Source organism: Anopheles coluzzii, chromosome 3 (genome assembly GCF_943734685.1).
Source record: "Anopheles coluzzii chromosome 3, AcolN3, whole genome shotgun sequence".
In the NCBI taxonomy this organism is placed as follows: domain Eukaryota; kingdom Metazoa; phylum Arthropoda; class Insecta; order Diptera; family Culicidae; genus Anopheles; species Anopheles coluzzii.
The window spans coordinates 69,623,789-69,643,446 of record NC_064671.1 but is presented as its reverse complement, the minus strand read 5'-3'; the positions used below and the strand labels follow the sequence as shown (position 1 = coordinate 69,643,446).

The 19,658-nt window shown below is 47.6% G+C and overlaps 1 protein-coding gene across 4 annotated transcripts in view; it reads left to right on the top strand.

Moving 5' to 3' along the window:
- Positions 1–11,799, top strand: part of LOC120954748 (protein lozenge) — a 42,945-nt gene extending 31,146 nt beyond the window's left edge. For all 4 annotated transcript variants that reach the window (XM_049610318.1, XM_049610319.1, XM_049610320.1 and 1 more), the window contains exons 4-7: positions 6,413–7,230; positions 7,381–7,949; positions 8,498–9,022; positions 9,109–11,799. In XM_049610318.1, coding sequence (XP_049466275.1) covers positions 6,413–7,230; positions 7,381–7,949; positions 8,498–9,022; positions 9,109–9,406 — 2,210 coding nt within the window. In that variant the 3' untranslated portion in view covers positions 9,407–11,799. The remainder of the gene's footprint in view (positions 1–6,412; positions 7,231–7,380; positions 7,950–8,497; positions 9,023–9,108) is intronic.
- Positions 11,800–19,658: the final 7,859 nt, after the last annotated feature.

Sequence of the window (19,658 nt, the reverse complement as noted above, 5' to 3'; positions counted from 1 at the left end):
ATCTCACCACAAACGGGTTCTAATTCCATTCGCTTTCGTCTTCGTCTGGGGGGTAGCTCAGTGTGGAGCTCTATTTCCGAGGGCGTCATCTCCGGTTTCGTCTCCACAGACCACATGTGCCCAAGACGGCGGGATTATTGGTCATCTTAATTGGTGTTGAGAATTGAATGGTGGGAACGTTTTGGCGCATTTAATTGTTGCTGGAATGTTTCGCGAGTAATACGGGCCGGGTCGGTCCCCTCCGATGATGGCGATGTCACTGACTTTGTTGTTGGAGTTTGTTGGAGTTAAGTACACTTTCACTCTAATCTGCGATATTATTCATAGCGGAGCGGGGGAAGTATTAAAATACTCGATTACGCACAGTCAACATACCAACAGGGTTAGCGTAAGTGAGTCATTGGGTATTTAGCGTTTCTGTTGAAGTGTGGAACTTACCTTCCCGTAGGATTTCATGACACAACCAAGGTGCTTGGTGATTCATGATATTGTTGGGCCCTCGCATATGGCAAGCATCCCTGTATTTAGGGCAGCCCAAGAAGGCACATGAGTGTGTATTCCGATATTCCTGTAAATCAGCGCAGCGCCAATCTTAGCAAACCCATTCCCAGAAATGGATTATGTACCGCTTGTAGTAGCTAAAAGTTGTGCCTAATTGGAATAGTTTTAGAAGATCCGACCATCTCTCTTGCGTCGTGTTAGGTATTCGTGGAAGGAGTTGCGATCGGAAAACTCTCCTCTGTGGAATGTGATCCCTCACCCCCCGCTGATGTTTGGTTTTAGAGTAGAATTGCTCCTTGTAATGCCAACCGAACAGGGAGAATGTGAGTCATCTTACCATAATATTTGTTTAGATAAATCGCACTAGAAGTTTTTTTAATGGAAGCACGATACCGCATCCAGGGGTCTTTAAAACAGCAATTGGCTGGCAAAGTTTATCGTATTTTGTTGGTTTGAAGTTCGTCGGATTTCAAACATTGTTCTGTTGTTACTTTGCTCAGTTCACAATTGCCTGGAACTACTGACACAGCAATTCCTTGTTGTGCCCTGAGTCAGTGAGACCAGAACGCGTGATGGTTTTGTGCTCGGTTCTCACCGGAGCATCAAAAGGAAAAGCATTAGTTTCCGTGAAAGAAGCAATTTTTTTCATCTTAATTTTGTGCGCTATCGCGCAATTTTCTTCCTTCTTGCTGCGCTATTCTCCCCGATCCTCGGAAATCTCTGCCAAAATATGTGTATGGCATTGATTAAAAGCAGCCTACGACCTCAGAGAGCTGAACAAAAGGGGGGATGTGCAAGGTGTGTGGTGGGCGGCCCACTGTTTCGCTGAAAGCGATTGCTTTAGTTTACAAATCTGTTTGATTTACGCTGTTGCCGACGGGGCGGCTGGGCCGTTGCACGTTGCAAGGTGAAATGAGAATGAGTTAGCGTTCGTAGAAGAGGATTTGAATGAACGTGTAAAGAGGCGTCCGCTTGGAAGAACCCCCTTTTACCCATCACGAACTAAGTTTGTTTACTTTCGCTTCGGTGTAATGCACACAACCACTCCGGATTCTCGGGTCGCCGTGATTGCTATAAAGTGATCGTTTCGCACGCAGTGCAATAGTTGCCTGTGCAAGTGAATTGATTCGAAACTGTCGGCTGCTGCTGGTGACACTTTCTGGACGAGAAGACACTGTCTAGAGAGGTCACTTCGAGTTAAATGATACAGTTGGTTGAGAAATTGAGCGTTTTAATTGCGTTACATCTTCGGAAGAGCCCGGGACGGGTCGTTACGTTTTGACTTTGCAAGACATCATCTCCTCCGTTGATAACGATGTGCTTTCAAGCGTTTGTTTCCTTGTTTCTACCTTCTTTCTAAAGCGTTTCTTAATGGCCTACGGTTTGAAAAGCTGCTAATTTCGCTGGTTCGGTGTTACGAGCTTGGTGGACTATGGCACGTCTCTCTGTGACGCTTGAAAGAGTCTGCTCTCCAACTCCCCAGATGTGCGGAATTCGATGTTGGTGGTGTCATTATTTTGTTGCCTTAAATAGATTAATGTTTCTTTGTCGCCTTTGTTGGAGGTGGCTTGGAGCTTGTTGAGCGTAAAACAAAACGTCGTGTTCACAATCTGTGGATTGAAGCTGGATATCTGGAACTTGTTTTGGATAGCTATCTGATGTCTTAACAGTCGCTTTCGCGTATAATGTTTTCGTTAGTTGTGTTGTGATTTGTTCGTGTATTAGTCCCGCAGCGACTAACCTTGATGTGACAAATTCCGCAGCAAGGTCCTAAACAAAAAACCTATTGACGTAAGCACTCGTGAAAGGGAGAGTTTTGATGTCCGGATCTGTTCCGGATGTTTGGAATACCAAAACCACAACAACAACCACAATGTACAACGATGCGCCGAGTAGCAACAACATAAGTCAAGCGTTCCTGTTACATCTTGAATATTGATTGCTGACTCTGCTACTTTGTAATATGTTATACGGTTTACAGCTTTTGATTAATCTCATCCAAAAACCTCCAATTGTGCGACATCCCTCCAGGACTGGTCTCTCTCGTCTTCCACACGGTCCTCCACCCATTTTCTTTTTTTTCGGTAGGACCATAAATTCACTTATCTCGCCTTCGCTCCGCGTAATCCGCAACCTTTAAACTCTTGCCATCGTAACCGCAGGCGCATGCGACGAAGTTCAGGAGACAATTAAATTAAAAAATAAGTGCCCCTTCGTGCACAATCGCTCGCCTCGGTCGTAACCTTACTGGCGGGCGGGCGTACGGTGCCATAATTTGTCTCGCCGTTCGCATTATCGCATTTGTTTCCAATTTTGCCGGGCTTGCTGGCATAATGATCTGTGTGTGTGTGTTTGCGGGCCCACCCTGAAAGCGCCCTTGCCCCTTCGCCAGGGGGCAATGATTTCCAGCACACACTTTGTGCACACATTGAATGCGCTGGGTGTGATGGATGGAGGGAGAGTGAAGTGAGGGCCGACTGTACGAGAATGAAATGCTTGATGTCATCTTCAGATCCGGGAGTTTGAGGGCACCGTACATACGGGGTAGTAAGAAGTAGGGTTGCAGAGACATCGAGAAGACCTAGTTTGAGGTTCAATTCGAGCACAACTGGAGCACAACGGCATGGCATCAAGCGTTGGCAGAGCGGTAGTTGTACGTACACATCGTCCATTAAGAAGACCCAGAAGCGAAGATTCGCGGAGATTACACGGGGGAGTCTCGCGGGCATTAGCTCGCGACAAACGGGAACATATGCATATGCCTGCAGCTGCCCATCTACAACCCACAGCCTGGTGTGCAAGATAAGCCTGCGAAAGTTTGTCGTGCGCGGTATCGAAGCAGACAGCAGGCTACGTCATCGAGCTCCTCCTCTCTCCTGCAAGGAACTATTACTGCTCGTGCTCTACTTGTTGTAACGTGTTTCTCGGTGTTCGATTTTCCCTTTTTGAAGTGAAATGGTGTGAAGAGAAGGACTAGGAGAAGACGAGGACGCAGCTGTGAATCAGTTGCCCTGCGGGGTGTGTGTGTGTGTGTGTGTGCTTGGTTGGTGCAAAGGTATGTGTGGTGAGAATGACCCTTAGCATTTCTGCGTAGCCCGGCGCTTTTTGATGTAAATTTATGCCGCGTGCACTTCACGGAAGGATGACATTTTTGGCCAATGGTGTGGGTGTTCCAAATCCAAAATCCAACCTAGTGGCCTGGTGGCCTGGTGTATGTGTGTGTGTGTCCTTGCCCGTGCATTTGGACATCTGAGCTGGATCAAAAGGGACCATCAGTTAACCAGGACTGAAATGGTGGGGGACGGCTTCGTTGATTGTGTATACCCAGTGTGGAGAAGGGGGAGGACACGACACGCTGCTGGTGATGATGGTGTGTTTACATTGAAATCCCTTTCACGGAAGGAAACCTGGTAAATCCTCGCATTGGAAGAAGGTCATGGTTGTTAGGAGTCTGATGATGACGATGACGAGAATTCAACCTCTGCAAGGACACCTTCTAATGAAGGGACAGATGAATTATCCCCAGTGACGGCTACCATTCCCCCGGCATCGGAGCAGGCACGGGATGACAGGAGCCGCTGTAAACATGCAAATAAGGAACATGCTAACGAAGGATTGGGATCTTTAGTAGGCGATGGAATAGTCCACTGAAGACTCAGACGCACACACACGCGCGTACGCGTACGCTTGTCGTCCATTCTAGGTAAATTGAATTTTGTACTTTGGTAAACTGTGTGTAAGAAGTGCAATGTCTATACTGTGGTACGAATGATAGTGAAGGATGGGGAACGTCCCGGTCCTGAACCCGAAGAATCGCTTCGATGTGATGCCGGAAAGGCCAAAGCGCACACTGGACACAGGCAAGAAGAAGTCCACATAAAGAGCAGTATCCTTGTTATCTTCTGTCTCTATCATCAAATTGGACGAAAGAGAGACACAGATAGAGCCAAAGCGACTTCCCAATACGAGGAAAAGGAGGAGATCGTTTCGTGGCAATTGTTTGCCGGCAGATTAGTTTTATTTCCCCGTATTCTCTGTTCGGTTTGTGAACTGCTGCTGCTGCTGCTGCTGGCTGTATGGTTTATCCTTTTATTTTATGTACACGCACGCTGTTTAACGTGTAAGCGTGTGTGTGTTTGTATGTGGTTGAATGAGTGACAGCAGCAGAAGACATCGTGTTGTACCCTTTCGAGTTTTTGCGTGGTTTGTGTGGATTCCACGTAGATAAACCCCCGAGAAGTACACGAGATACGGTTATTGGAATTGGATTTTCGGTCGGTGACGTTAGCAGGGTCCTCTAACTGCCCCCGCTGCCGTGGGATTTATGTTTATCCGAATGCTGCTTGTGCCTGTGGCCTTGTTTGGACATGTTATCGTTTCCGTCCGGGCATGCGGTTAACCGATTCGCAAATGGATTCCTGTGCCTACTCTTCCTGTTCGGATTTAGGTTCCACCATTCCAGAGTACCTGGGAATGGGTGGTCCCCGTGGCATGGGTGGAAGGAAAGTTTTAGAACCTTTCCATTTGCAAAAAGGTTTGCTAACTAAATTTTTACATCGCTCGATGTTGTTAGCCCGAATTGCTTTATTCCTAAAAGTTACAATGGACTTACCTTCTCGGAATGTGTTTCGGAAAAGTACTTCCGCCTGCGCTGCCACCATTGCCGCTGCTCTCGGTCTTTGTTGTGGTTAATTTCGTTTTTTTTTGTTGTGTACTCTATTATTCTCCGTGGTTCGAAGGCCAGCTTTCGAAAGACAAAATTGCGGAACGAGATTTGCATTTTGGCGCGTACGCGGGCGCGCTTTTGTGTGAGGACCAACATGGAGCAGTCGGTTGATTGTGTTGCGGGTTTAATTTTTGCGCGCCCATAGCTGCTCGCTGTTTTTTGTTGTTGCTTCCAATTCTAGGAAAGGCATATTTTCGAACTCAATGCCTTCCTGCAGGAAGTGGCCGGTTTTCCCACGGCTGTACTGCAAAAAGGATTTCTTCGTTTAGAGACGATGCCCGAACGTGGCGACATTGTTTGCGCAGCGGAGCAAAACGATTTCCAAAAAGTCGGCTGGGCGCGCGATCATACTATGCAGGAGAGGAGTGTGTGCGGGCTGGAAATTTTGTAGAAAATTTCCCTTTTTTTACATACATAATGTGAAACACAACGGGGTCTCACCTGGGAATACGTTTTAATGGAACATTGTTATTCATCGTGTACCCTATTTTCTTAAATTGGGTTGAAGCTACTGTCTGTAAACCTCTTCCAATGAATTCTGTTAGTCGTCTGGACGCTTTGACACATGACTAAATGAGATGTGTAACACAACCCTCCTTCCCAATGTCGGACAACGTCGATCACACGTGTGCTTCTTCTTCTGCTGGGTTTGTTACCTTTCTCGGCATCTCCAGCTGATAGGGGCCGAACATCGTGTCCTGCAATTCTTTGTTTTTTACCTCTCCTTGTTCTGATGTCCCGGCGGGATGGGGCAAGGACACAAAGCTACCGGTGGCCGACAGGCAGCAAGAAGAAGGGATCTGCCGGAGCGAGAAGCATGTGATGAGTTTTTGTTCCGGGGGATATAAGCGAAGGCTTAGCGAGAGCTGTTTGCTTGAACGCACCGAACGAAGGGAAATGCTTCCTGGAAGTGCTTGCCAAGTTAATATAAGACTCCCGACGAATCAGTTTCGCTCTCGCACCATCGCTCCCGCTCTCGCATACAGCCGTCTCTCTCTAGCACGCTGGAACGGTTTGTGTGCGTATGGAATTTGCGTGTTTCGTCCTGTTCTCTCGCCGCCGTTAGATGCATTCTCACTCTCTTAAATATCTCTATATTTAGCCTTCCCTCTCTCTCTCTCCCTCTGTTGCCATGCATCTAATAATCTCTCTCTTCTGCTCTCTCTCTCTCCGTTCCTTTCACAGCAGGATCATCTGCGGTGGCATCTCCATCTGCTGCTACCGTCGGTGGCTCTACGGTGGCGGCAACCAGCAACAACAACGGCAGCTCTGCGAAGGATGTGGAGCAACGGCCCGGCGAAGTGACGGTGGACGACAATTCCTCGAACCAGACAGCAGCAGCACCAACAACACCGACCAGCGTGGTCTCGACGGGTTCAGCAAACACGGCCAGTGACAGTTCGCCAGTAGCCACGGTCACGGTCGGTAGTGCGTCGAAGGCGACGGCAAACATACCGCCCTGCGCTTCCTCGGTGTCGTGTTGCGCCAGCAACGGCAACAGCCGGAAGTCAGCGTCTTCCACCGCGTCCACCCTGTTCGGTTCCCTGTCCTTCGCGGGCCGTCGATCGCGCTCGTCCAACGCGCGCGCCGGAAGCTGTTGCTCCCCGACGGCGGACGGTTGCAACTCTCCGGAGCAGCAGCAGCAGCAGCAGCGTTCCCGCATCTCCTGGATACCGGGCAGCGGGCAGAAGCAGCACCGCAACGGTGCGAAAAATGCAACCCCTAGCGCCAAAGCGAAAAAGTCCAACTGGCCCTTCTCGCTAAAGTCATCCGGCGGCGGTGGCGGCAGTGGCGGATCGAACACGGGAACGGCAGCAGCTGCGGCCCACAAGCAGACGACCAAAGCAGCAAACGGTGGCAGTGTGGTGTCTACCAATACAGCAATGTCCTCGGACGCAACGGCCGGTGGCAGTGGCAGTGTTCTAGCGGGCGTAGCAGGCCCATCGCTTCGCGGAAGCACACTGATCGCTTCGGCAAAACTGTTGAAAGGTGAATCGGATAAGGTGAGTGTGTGGTGCGTTGGTGTCGTGTGTGTGGCGTGATTTGTCTCAGAAAAGAGAGGCGGCTTCGTGCGAACACAACTGCCACGTGTGTGGCTTTGAACTTTCCTAACGTCTTATCTGATTCCTTGCTCTCCCCCTCCCCCAAAACAGGATGATACGTGCGTGTGTACCGCCTACCGGAAGGTGAGTGAATCGCCACCGCCACCCTCCTCGCCCGTACCACCATCAGCCGCAGCTGCGGCCGCGGGTCCTTCCGGTGTGGCAGCGCCCCGCCCGAACGAATCCGTCGAATGGCTCGAGGAAGCAATACAAGGATCGGGACTGGTGCCGCTTAATCTCCATATGCTAGGCTCACTGCGTGCTGCGGGCAGTGCCGGCACATCGGCGGGTCAGCCACTGATATCGCTCGCCGGCCCAGAATCGATCCCGATGCTGCCCAACAATGGCAGCAGTAGCAGCAGCAGCAACAACAACAATCACCACCACCATCATCATCATCACGCGATGGCCGCTGCCCTGGTGGCCGACCATCATCCAACGTTCTTCTTCCAGCCCGCACACCATGCTCCGGCGGTGGCGGCAGGAGCGCCCGGAGCGGCAGCCGCTGCTGCAGCAGGCCCGGCCGCACTGTTCGGTACGCTTCCGCTCGGTGCAGGCCATCCGCCCGCGAACGATGTGATACTGCTGGCGGACTCGCCCGTCCTGTTTGATCTTACCAGGTACGTTATCGTATCCACACCCCCGTATGGTGGTGGGAGCCAGCGGCGCTTCTAAGAATCTGCCATTTTCCACTAAATCGGTCCAGTGCAGACTCTCAAGTAGCTCAACTCACCTGAGCGCACATACACATTCCATTTTAATCGATTCGTATCGAAGTGGAAGTGCGTGCTGTGTGCGTATCTAGCGCACATCCAGAAGGCTAGTACCATATGCCCTCCAGTAATTGCTTCCATTTTCATCCCAGCGCACGGTTAATGAAGTGTGAACGAACATTAGCTGCACTTGAGGTAGCTGTAACGTTCTGCGAAGGATGTGTTTTAGTTTTTAAAAGCGGAAGGATAATTGATTATCGGAAGCTGCTATCCCCTCGGTGGTGGAGGCTCTTAGCTCGAGTGTGTGATGGTTTGTTGCTTCTCACACAATCGTTCCGAGAGCATCATGGTTTATGATGCGCGTGTGATTCCTTTCCATTTAGTTTCAGTAGTATTCATGCATGCCAAACTGCTGTTTTAACTGTTTTCCCACTTATTTGCTTTCCTTTCCGCAGCGACGACTTCTCGGTGGAGGACTGTGACGAACGGGCGCGCATTCAGCGCGAGCTGGAAATCCGCGAAGGCGTCGACGCACCGCCCAACTTCCATCCGCGCCGGCTCATGTCGGGCGGCACGATTGCGTCCGGGCCGGCCGCCAACCATCCGATCGCGTTCATCTACTCGCGCGACCTGGTCCAGCGCGGCCTGCTGATGGCGAACAAGCTGATCCAGCCGCTGGATGCGGCGGCGGCGGCAGCGGCGGGCGTTTGCGTTGCCCGGTCCGGGTTCGGCCGGTTGCGCATCCACTCGCAGGTCGACTTTATCCACTGTCTCGTGCCGGACCTGCAGAAGATTACCAGCTGCAGCTTCTACTGGGGCAAGATGGACCGGTACGAGGCGGAGCGGCTGCTCGAGGGCAAACCGGAGGGTACGTTCCTGTTGCGCGACTCCGCCCAGGAGGAGTTTCTGTTTTCCGTCTCCTTCCGCAAGTACAACCGCTCGCTGCACGCTCGGATAGAGCAGTTTAATCACAAGTTTAGGTAAGTTTGTTTGGGAAAGTGGTAGAATGCGTTGCGATGATATTAATTGTGAACCATTTGCTCTATCTCGCTCACTCTTTGTTTAGCTTTGACTCTCGCGATCCGGGCGTGTTTACGGCGTCGACGGTGACGGGGCTGCTGGAGCACTACAAGGACCCGTCCTGTGTGATGTTTTTCGAGCCGATGCTAACGTTCCCGCTGAACCGGAACTTTAGCTTCAGCCTGCAGCAGCTCTGCCGGGCGGTGATTGTGAGCAACACGACGTACGATGGCATCAACGAGCTGACGCTACCGAAGTCGCTCAAATCCTACCTGAAGGAGTACCACTACCGGCAGCGGGTCCGCTTCCGGCCCATGGACGAGCATCTCTACTCCAACGCGTAGCTGCTCGACGATGACGTTGAGGACGGAGACGACTTGTACGTTCCGGACGGTGACGATGATGATGATGACGACGACGATGACGACGATGGTGAAGATGGTGGCCGCATCGTGATTCGTAGTAGAAAAGTAGGCACCAATCGTGTGCCTCCTGGCGAATCTACTGGCCGATACTTACCCGGCTGGGTGTGGAAAGGTGCCAACGTGCATTCTTACTACTACGCGCTACATCCCGTCACGTGTGGGCCAGCTGCCGCTAAGCGACAGTGCAGTAAAATGGTCAAACCAACGCTCGGCGATCGGTGGCGCAAACGGCTTCACCTTCAGGGTGGCTCCTTTGCGCCACAGCAGCCAGTGGCCGGCGTATCGTCGTCCTGTTCGTCCGTTTCATCCTCCCGCTGGATGTACGTGCTAAAGCGGTTCCTTAAGCGCCGGCAAAGGATAATGTCCTGCCACCGGCCACAGTGTAGCGAGTGGTAGTGTCCCTCCTTTTCCCCCTATGTAGCTTCTATTTAGCAATGTGTTGTTTTTTGTTTGTTTGGTTGTGTGTGCTTGTTTGTTAGGCTATTTTTTATGTAGAAAAAAGGTGGTGCACCTATTTTTAGGGTAAATTCCCCTGGGGAGGCACAATAGCTAATAGAAGAGGTAGAGAGAGAGAGAGATAGTAAGGGAGGATCCTGTCGAATGATACACACAAATCGGTCACCGTTTTTTCGGTGTTCGTTTTACATCCCTTCCGATAGCTTTACACAAACACACACACATACTTTAAACACTCGGGCAGTTTTCTCAATTCGCACTATGTTAGTAAATTATTTGCACTTCCATTCCACCCGTTCCCACTGCTTCTATCCACTACTTTGCACAGCCATTGTTAGGGCGAAGTAGTAGTAATGAGCGGACACAACTACAATATTCACATCATAATAATCAGACAGAGAGAGAAAGAGAGAGAAAGGAGAGCAGGAGAGAGAGACAAAGAAACGTCTCGTATAGTGTTAAAACAACCACCAGAATCAGTATTTCAGTATAGTAATTGTGCGTTTATCAGTCTCCCACACGACGTGTGCGCAGCAGAGCTAGGAAGCGTAAACACTTAATCCTTCTTAGCCAAACCGAACCAACCGAATCAACCAACCCAACAACTCCCCCACTCTCTCTATGTGTTGTCCTAGAGCAAATTGTATTTGTTTGCTTAGTAGTGCTTGAATTTTAAGAATGGTGTTACTAAAACTCCAACACTAGGATATACCAGCTGGTAGGCGTATTTATTACACTAGCAATTATTGCAAATAGATTTTACACACAAATAAGCTAATCAGAATCAACACACACACACACACAGTTACTGTGGGTCGTGTGAGGCAAATTGTACAGAAGGTGGTAGCGCTGGTAAAGGCTCACCGTATTTAGTTACATTTAGTTACGTTTGTAAGGGCCCTCCCCTTAGCAGATTGTAGATACATTGTGTGTGTGTTTTTGGCAGTTTAGTTTAGTTAATGTTTAGTTGTTGCTTTCCGGTAACAATTTCTGGCCGCGGAAGAGTTCGCAGAGTAGTCGCGGAGAGGGGGGAGGAAAATACAGCGGAAAAATATAAACACTTATATGGATACACTGAAATGAAGGTTAGAGAAAAATGCAAAAATCAAACAGGTAAATGCAAAGTGCAAAAGCAGCTAGAAAAGGAAAAAAAATGAAGGAAAATATCTAATTAGGAATGGCCCTTTCATGTTGACAAAAAAAAACAACAAAAACGATAGTAGCGAAAGGAAATAATGACAACATAATGGGCAGTAAACGATCCACTAAACAATGATGGTCTAAAACACACGAGTCTGAATCAAACTTTAAACCAGTAGTGCTGTGCGTTTGTTCTTTTGTTTTCGGTGTTGATAGGGAAGAGAGTGTGTGCGCGAGCGAGAGCGTGTGATAGCGGAAGCGGACGAGCGTGTCTAAATTATGGTATTATTGTAGATAATTTTCGTTGTTGGCTTTAACGTTTGTACAGTATGATGAATGGAGAGCACATGAAGGAAAGCAATCAAACTTTTAGCAGGAATGCGCATAATTACACACGTAAAACAGGTTAAATCTAGGAAAGGTGGTAGTGAATACGATAGTGTGCGGTCCTTTTGCACTTATGGTGCCATTGCTGGCAGCAGAAGCAGCACCATCATCACTACCACCAGTACTACTACTATTACTACTAATTACCAGATTATTAAAGAAAAAAACACAATATTATATATATTATACTATTTTTATTATCGTACCAATTAATAACATTATTGGCGTAAAAAGATTACACATAGATCTAGGGGTTAGGTAGATTCGATTCTTCTGTCTGACAGCAGAGAGCAGAAAGCAAATAAAAACTGAAAAGATTTAAAGTTGAAGATGATGATTCGGTATTTCCTTTTCATTTCGTCGATCACACACACGCTGTGTTCGCCGCATTGTGGTGGAAAATTCCATTTCAAATACGTGGCGCCTCCCGTACAATTATGGGCGGGTGGGGCTTCGTTCTTGTTAATCGGACACCAATTCTTGCGAAGATTGTGCGCGGACGCTCGCATTACCCTCGAGACAGGGGGATGGATAATGTTAAGAGTTGCTCCGTTCCGGAAACGGTCGCTGTGTTGCGCGCCGTTCCCAGAAAGTGTGTTTGTGCTCGTGTCTGTGCACCATTGCAGTGGAACTTTTCCAACTTTGCGGGTTTAGTTGTTGCACGAAGCAGAGAAAGGGATGGAATGATGGACGCTTCTCGCACCATAATTGGCCCCATTCTCGGGAACAAACCACTCCGGGTTTGCTGTGGAGCCCGATCGCTGGAAAGGAACGGTAAGCAAAATGACAGTAATTGTATGAAGAAGCTTATCAAGAAGCATACCCAGATGAATAATTATAAAAGTCTATCAGCTACAAGCGCAGGTAAGAGCGCGAGGGCACACAGCACCACCAAGCAAAGGTTGGGGTGAGCTTATGCTGGAAATGGATTCCCACCACTTCCTGGTACCGGGGCTTGGCTTGACTTGTACACCGGTGCGGATGTATCGATCCATAAATGTAACACAAATTTGCCGGTTTGCGCAACAACAAAAAAAAAAAAAAAAATAACGCTTTCCCATGAATGTTGTTAGAGAAAATTTCACTAAAAGTTTCCTGGAACGGCGATGGGTGATTCGCCACCACCACCTTTTGCACCGTGTGCCAATTTTCGATAGCTCGCAATGCTATTGTATGGGGGAAAAGGGATAATTGATTCCTAGCAATAATGGAACTATGCGCAAAACAATTGGAATGAAATGAACACGTTTTGAGCATGTTTTTGCCACAAATTTTAGCCACCGCCACCGCCCAGAGCGTATAACACAGGCGCGCGCGTTCGACGGTTGAGTGGAGGTGAGCCGTGGATTGCGGGAAGGCATACATTTAGGCGCTTATACGGGAAGGAACGCTGCGATTCGTTTGCTGTTTAGTAGCGGATCCGTTTATTATTTGATTTTGATCTGTTTGGTTGTTTAGTTTGAATGTTTTTAAGTAAATAAAGTATATTATACTTTACATAATGTTTTAAAAATGAGAACAATTTACCCGTCTTACTAGCAAACAGTTGTGTGACGATCGGTTCCTTTTAACGTCCATCAAACGTCGCTCCCGCTTCCGGTTGCTAGCACGCGTAACGTTTCGTCACGCGTCACACGACCAGTGAAACCTCGAAACCTCGTGATGGATTGTTTTGAGTGCGTCAAGCAAAAATAGGACGGGCGCACAGCCGTACAGTGCTTACCTCCTTCACTCGGATGAATCACTTCAGCACTGCAGGGACTGCTCGGTACGCATGCAATCACGCCCGCCGTGTACGTAAGCAAGACGGGTTAAGGTGGGTTGGCCTATGCTCATTTCCAATGCTCTCTTATGTAAGATGCAAACTGAAGCGCTAAAGCGTACATTAGCTAATTAACACCTGCGCTCTCGGCGAATTTCTGAATCGTTTAGAGGCAGTGTTTTGTGGAGATAAATCAATAAAATAATCTTATCCCGCTGATTTGAGCGGATTAAATCGAGTGAAAATGTGCTATGGAGCAGGTGACAACATTGTTGGCTGGTTCTCCTGCTTCGCCTTCCACGGAATCCGACGGAGAAGATAATTTGATGCGGACAGATCCCAAAGGAGACGCGGGAGAAGAAGCATTTAGTATTTATAAACATAAATGAGAAACGGCTCCGAGTTGCCTCTTGCCGATTCAGAGAAGCGATGGAGCGTCGTGGAGATTAGCGATGGATTTATAGACACCCCAGCTGGGATAAGACAACCCCATCTATAGGATGTGGTGTTGTTAAAATGGGAGCAGATTAGATAAATCCTTCTCCCTTATGGGCGCTATAAATTAGTGAGCCGTTTTCAAAGAACGTAAAGTCAATAGATTCCACCACTACAAAATCAATAAAATGGACACGCGAGTGATTAAATTATCACAAGCGCGTTGATTGACCGGTGTGATGAGGATGTTTACGAATACGAAGGTGTTGTTAGGACTGCCCCGATTGGATTACACCAAAGATCGATTACCAGCACGCGCACGATCAAAGTTTCAAACGCGTGGCAGCACTGTACGCAACCTCCTCTTCTCGCCTCCCATTAATTCGATGCGTTCTTTTGGGGGGCAATTTATGCAGCAACAGGTGTGTTTTCGCGTGCGCGCCCCTCTGTGACACTGTGTGCGTTCGTTGATTGGTTTGCTTAAATGCGCCGGTTGGCGGTTGATATTTGTTGAAATTATGCCATCCGTACGGGGCCGTCGCCGTCGCTGCCGTCCCGGGGCTTGTAGTGTGTGGGGGGGCCGGTGTGGGCATGATGATTTATGTTTCGGTGAAGGGAAGCGCGGTGTGATGGTGTAAAAGAAAATAAACAAAATTAAAGTCACAGTCCCGGTCGGCTTTTGGGCGTGCATAATTGTCACAGCTGGATGGAGAAGCGAGATCGTGTCGTCGCAGTTGCAGCAGGTGCTTTGCGTGACTTTGGGTTGGGTTGTACCGAGAGTTAGATTGCCTTTTTGAATTGCCAAAACTACTGTCGGTATTGTTAAAATAAAAATCATCAAAAATAATTTAATTGACTAATAATGTAACAAACTTGAAACCATTGAATGTAGCTGAACAGCATATTTTAAACAATAATTTAAACTTATCTAGCTTTCCTGTAAACCCCTGAAACCCTTTCTCACTTCTGCAAAGGTGGCACGGCGTCATTCCAACACCACGTTCCAACTATTCCTCCAGGCCAGCGCTCACCGCACACACACACTCTCCACTACTCAATCCCCCTCCGCAGGGCACTTGACAGATGGCACTCGACTGACATTAATTAAGCTGCTAGAGCAGTTGCAGTTGCCGTCAGTGCAGAACATCACGCGGCTCGCTTGCTCCAATGCTCCGTCCCGGCTCGCCCGGATCGACTGGCGCCAGGTGTGCGAATGCGAACGCTTGGGCCACTGGGCAGGAAGGAAATGTCAATTTCCACTACACCAGGTACAACGGGCCTTTGGGCCGACGACACTGCACGGAAGAGTTTTCGGTGGACGTTGAGAAATGGTTTGTAATTGAGCGTCCACAATTTGACGGATGGCACGTTTCGTGCATCGCGAACATACTCCATGCGCGGGTTGGTGGACACTTTTAATTGCTACCGGGGTAGGTGATTTGATGCTACATTAGACGTGAAGGGAGAGGGGTTTTCTTTTTGAAGAGATTTAACTATTGCATGTGCTTTAATTATAACAACTTAATACTTTAAATTTAATAAGTATTTTCGTTTAATTTATTGAGCGACCAGGCGTCTCCATTAAACTCAAGACCACGTGGTTCATACTAATCGTTTGACTGTGCTACTATAAATGGTTAATATAGACAATTTCTATTATTAAATGTTCTTTACTTTTTTTTCCCTTCGTCTTAGTTGAAAATTTCCCCACTTTCATACGCTTTATTGTCCCTAAAACGACCGTTCTAGATAGAACCAAACCTAGACGCAACACACAGCTCGCATTACCCGACCGCTTACTAGCACACTAACGGCAGAAACGGCGCCACCCCGGGGGAAATGTTATTGTTAGAATAAACCGTCGAGCATTGTTAGGAAATGGCAGTTTTCGGTCCCGGTCTCTTACTCGGGCGAAACTCGGGCGACTTTTCTTGGCGTTTGTGGAACCGCGCTGTACGGTCTCGCTTAACTGATAAATCCTCGGCCGGCGCATAGATTGTCCAACTGCCATATGTCGGTTCTCTTTCTCTCTCAGTGTCTCTCTGTCTCTCTCTCTGTGTCATAGGAGTCCACCTTCACCAACGCCAAGTTCTCTTTCACTCTTTCTTCATTGGAGTCGTCTCTGAGACCGAAAATCCCACATTTAGCTTAACTAACGCTAGTCGAGCACGTACGCGAATGTACTAAGCAATGCGGCCCCCGCCCGGACAGGCTCAATCAGACAGATGGCTTCTGTACTAAGCTAATCTACAACTATATCAATTTTAATGAATTTTTGTTATACCCTTAATCAAAAGAGAATTCGATTTCCTTGACAAGGGTAGTTTTTACAGACACATAACAAGAGTGAACGCAAACCAAAAAGATCTTGGAGGGTGTGTTACTAACGCGAGCAACAAGTGAAACATACACATTTATTACTGCTAAGCTGCGTGGTGTGAGTGGTGGTGGTACGTACAATCGGTGCAACACAACCGTTGGCTGATATCAATTAATCAAGCCGCTATGGCTTGCGCTCGGAGCAAGCGGATTTTAGACAAAGTTTCGCGCCTGTCGTACGGTTTGTCATAACGCGTCATGCACCGTTTTAGCTTGAGGTCTTGATGAGCGCATAAAATATGAGTTTGGCCGAGGCAATGGCAAATTTTATGGGCCATTGTGAATATTTTGCTGTTTATATTGTCGGCTCATAAATATTGCGCCTGGTGGCTGGTGCAGTTTTTTTGGTGCGGCGTTTTGGTTGTTTTTTTTTGCACAGTTTTAGAGTAAGATAATAAAACTTTGAGTTGCTTCATGGTGGTCCAAATTTTTCAGCCATGAAACGTCTTAACGCCGCCTAATTAAGCACAATGTGAGGTTATGCTGCAAGATAAATCATCTAAATGAACATTTTTTATTTTAAAACGTTGGAGAAGACAACATCTTGAGGAATAATTTACAATGAAATACAGTAAAATATTATTGTCATTATCATTTTAGATGATTTTATATAAAATTATAAAAAAACATAACATTTTTAAGAAAAAAAAATTAATTAAAAACATACCAACTAAACCAAACCACCAAAAAGAACGAAGTAAAAGTGAAAGTTCATCTCAAAAAAGACAATAGAATACCAACTAATATAGCTGTCATTATTGCAGTTGCCTTCCTAGTGACAGCACGACAAATATGCACCCCAAAAAGTGCACTCTTGCAGCCAAAAACCGACCGTCGCACCTTTTACTGAATACCACTCAACGCTTGCACGTGAACATTCTCATGAGCAAATTCTTCCACGCCGCGATTTGTCAATTGTCCAAATTCTTGGCGTTTGTGCCGCAAACGCAGCGTCCGGGCGGGTTTTTGGCCCGCCGCCAAACTCACCTTCCTCTGACACAGCCTATTAGTGTAATGCGATGATGTTTTGTATTCATTACAAGTGCTGTTGTGTTTGTGCAAAGAAAACGAACAATCTTTGTTCTTGTGCGTGTTTTTGCATTTGATGAAATGTAAAGCAAGCATTCTTCTTCAACCGAAAAGTAACAATTTTTACGCCTATTCTGGTTCGCCAAGCAACTGCTCAAATCGGGTTCTATTAGTTAATAATACTTCTTCTTTGAGCTCGCTTTGAGCAGGGCGTGAAGACACGGAAGACAAACCCACTCGACGGCGCCTGGCCTAGACAACCGTGACGAGAACGTGACGGCTGGTACGGATTTATTAATGTTTTCCAAAAACACAAACGACATAATCAAACTCGCCCGCGGGCGGCCACGTTCGGCCATGACGACCAGGGATGGCGCGCGATGCGTTACGGCACATCTGTGCGGCGTATCGTTTGTTGCCTTTTTTTTGTTTTTCGACACGCGGCCGGGCTGGGGCATCATCGATCATCGCTTTATGGGGGTTGACGGAGAACCATGGGAGAACATGGTGCGTTAACGCTCGGTACACAAAGTTGCAACCGGAGGCTGCTGTGTCGTTTGCGATCGCTCGGCAAAGGTTTTACAAAGTGTTACAACATTGGGGATTAGAAATAGATTTGTGGGACGCGTGCTTGTAGCGGCGTGTTTTTATCAATCCGGAGTTTCGGTGAAGGGAGCATTTATCAAACTGTGTTATGAAATGCGCTTGAAATGATTTGTGGTTTACGTTTGCACATTTAATTGGTTGTTTAATTGTAGAACACAATGGACTGCTGTTAAGTAGTATTTATGGATACAACAGTAAAATGACTTTAGCTACTTACAATGCTTGCTTTAAAATCATATCATTGAAAATTTTGAATTAATAGGCAGTTTTGATATTTTCTTATTGCAGTTTTGTTTGCGCCTAAATGCATGTAATTTTGCTTTAGTATCTGCTTTACAAGCCAAGAAGTAATGACTTGCGCAACATTTGTAAGGCTCCACCGCACTTTTTTTTGAATGGTAACGTTTTTAATGTCAATCATTTAACAAAAGACATTCGTTTCATCGCTTTTTGTTGTATCAAGGATTATTCCTATCGCCTGTAAGTATCAGAAACGTGATATACTTATTAAAATCGTTCAAAAACAGTGCTAACAGCCTAAAAGCAACAATCAAACTGTGAAACACTTAAGGTAGGTAATAGTTCTTCAATTTCCCTAAACCACCAAACCCATCGCGACCCTCTCGCAACCTTGTCCCAGTTCCATCAATCGTGGTAAAAGCCACACACACACACATCAAACAGCACCCGTCCACGGCCAGCTATTGACATGTTTTCGTTCAAACTTCCTCCCGACGGCGTGTGAGCTGCGTTCGTGGGAGCGTCGAAAACCTTTTCCGGGCGTCCGTCGCACGTGCGACAGCTAGCAACCGGTACGGGTACGGTCGTCTAGTAAATGCGATGTTAATTATCACACCTCGTCCATCATCGATTGGTGTGGACACACGCGTACACACTGCGTCTTCGGTTACTGCCGGTTACTGAAGAAACCTGAAACGCTAGCCAACGCTGGCAGCTCGGCAGCAGGCACAAATGCACGACCGATTGAAGACCCTTGAAAAGGTTGAACATTTACGTTCCTCGAACGCTAAAACGCCGTTCGCCGCGGCAAAAAAGGAAACCAGCAACCACTCAAGCAAGATCCATCGAAACGAACTACTTCACTTCTGCTAGTTGAATAGGGTAATGGAAATGGATCTTAAAATAAATCATCACCCGCCCCAGCATCGAGGTTCGATTCGGTGCGGAAATAAGGCCCGTAGTCTAATGGAAATTGAAGCAACTTTCAAGCGCCTGGTTTGGGATGATTTCCATTTCAAAGCGGCATTCGATGTGGAATGTGCGAATGTGAGTGCAACGGTTAGGTCATGTGCAGGAATTTCACACCCCACCTTTGGGGCCTTTCCCGACGCGTAGTACCGTGATTCGTGTCACAACATGCATGTGCATTACATACGCGTGCCTGCGCACATACGCGGGGTTTGCGTATTTGATGTTTGCGACCCGCCGGCGAACAGTGTACAGCTGGCGTGCAACCTACCGACCCGTACCCGACCAAAACAGCTGAGCGATATTTCGAGCCTTTCGGTACGAATTTTGCCTCTTTCCCCCGGCGGAAGGTTTGCTGTTTTTGCTTGTGTTTATTTTTCGCCTTTACCTTCAAGAGTTTTGCGTTTCCGCTTCAGTCCGTCTCGGCCTGGCGGCGTAATGGGTGTGAGATAAACGTTGTTTTTAAACGCGGGCAAAGCGGGTCCGTATTTACGCGGGGAAGGAAGGCATACGGCTATGACATACGGCACATGTGTCGGCTCACTTGCTGGGCCAATACTGGGCGGTAGTGGGGGATGTTTCGGATTCGGGGCGACTAATTATGTGCTGAAAGATAAACAGCATCGACTTGTTGAGCGTAATTTTACATAAGACAAAATCATTCTCTCGCCGCCTCAATTGTGGCGAAGATGAATTAATTATGTGGGGCGGGAACAGGGCGGACAGCGTGCTGTATTTAAGCGATGTTTGATTTTGTGCCATTGGAAT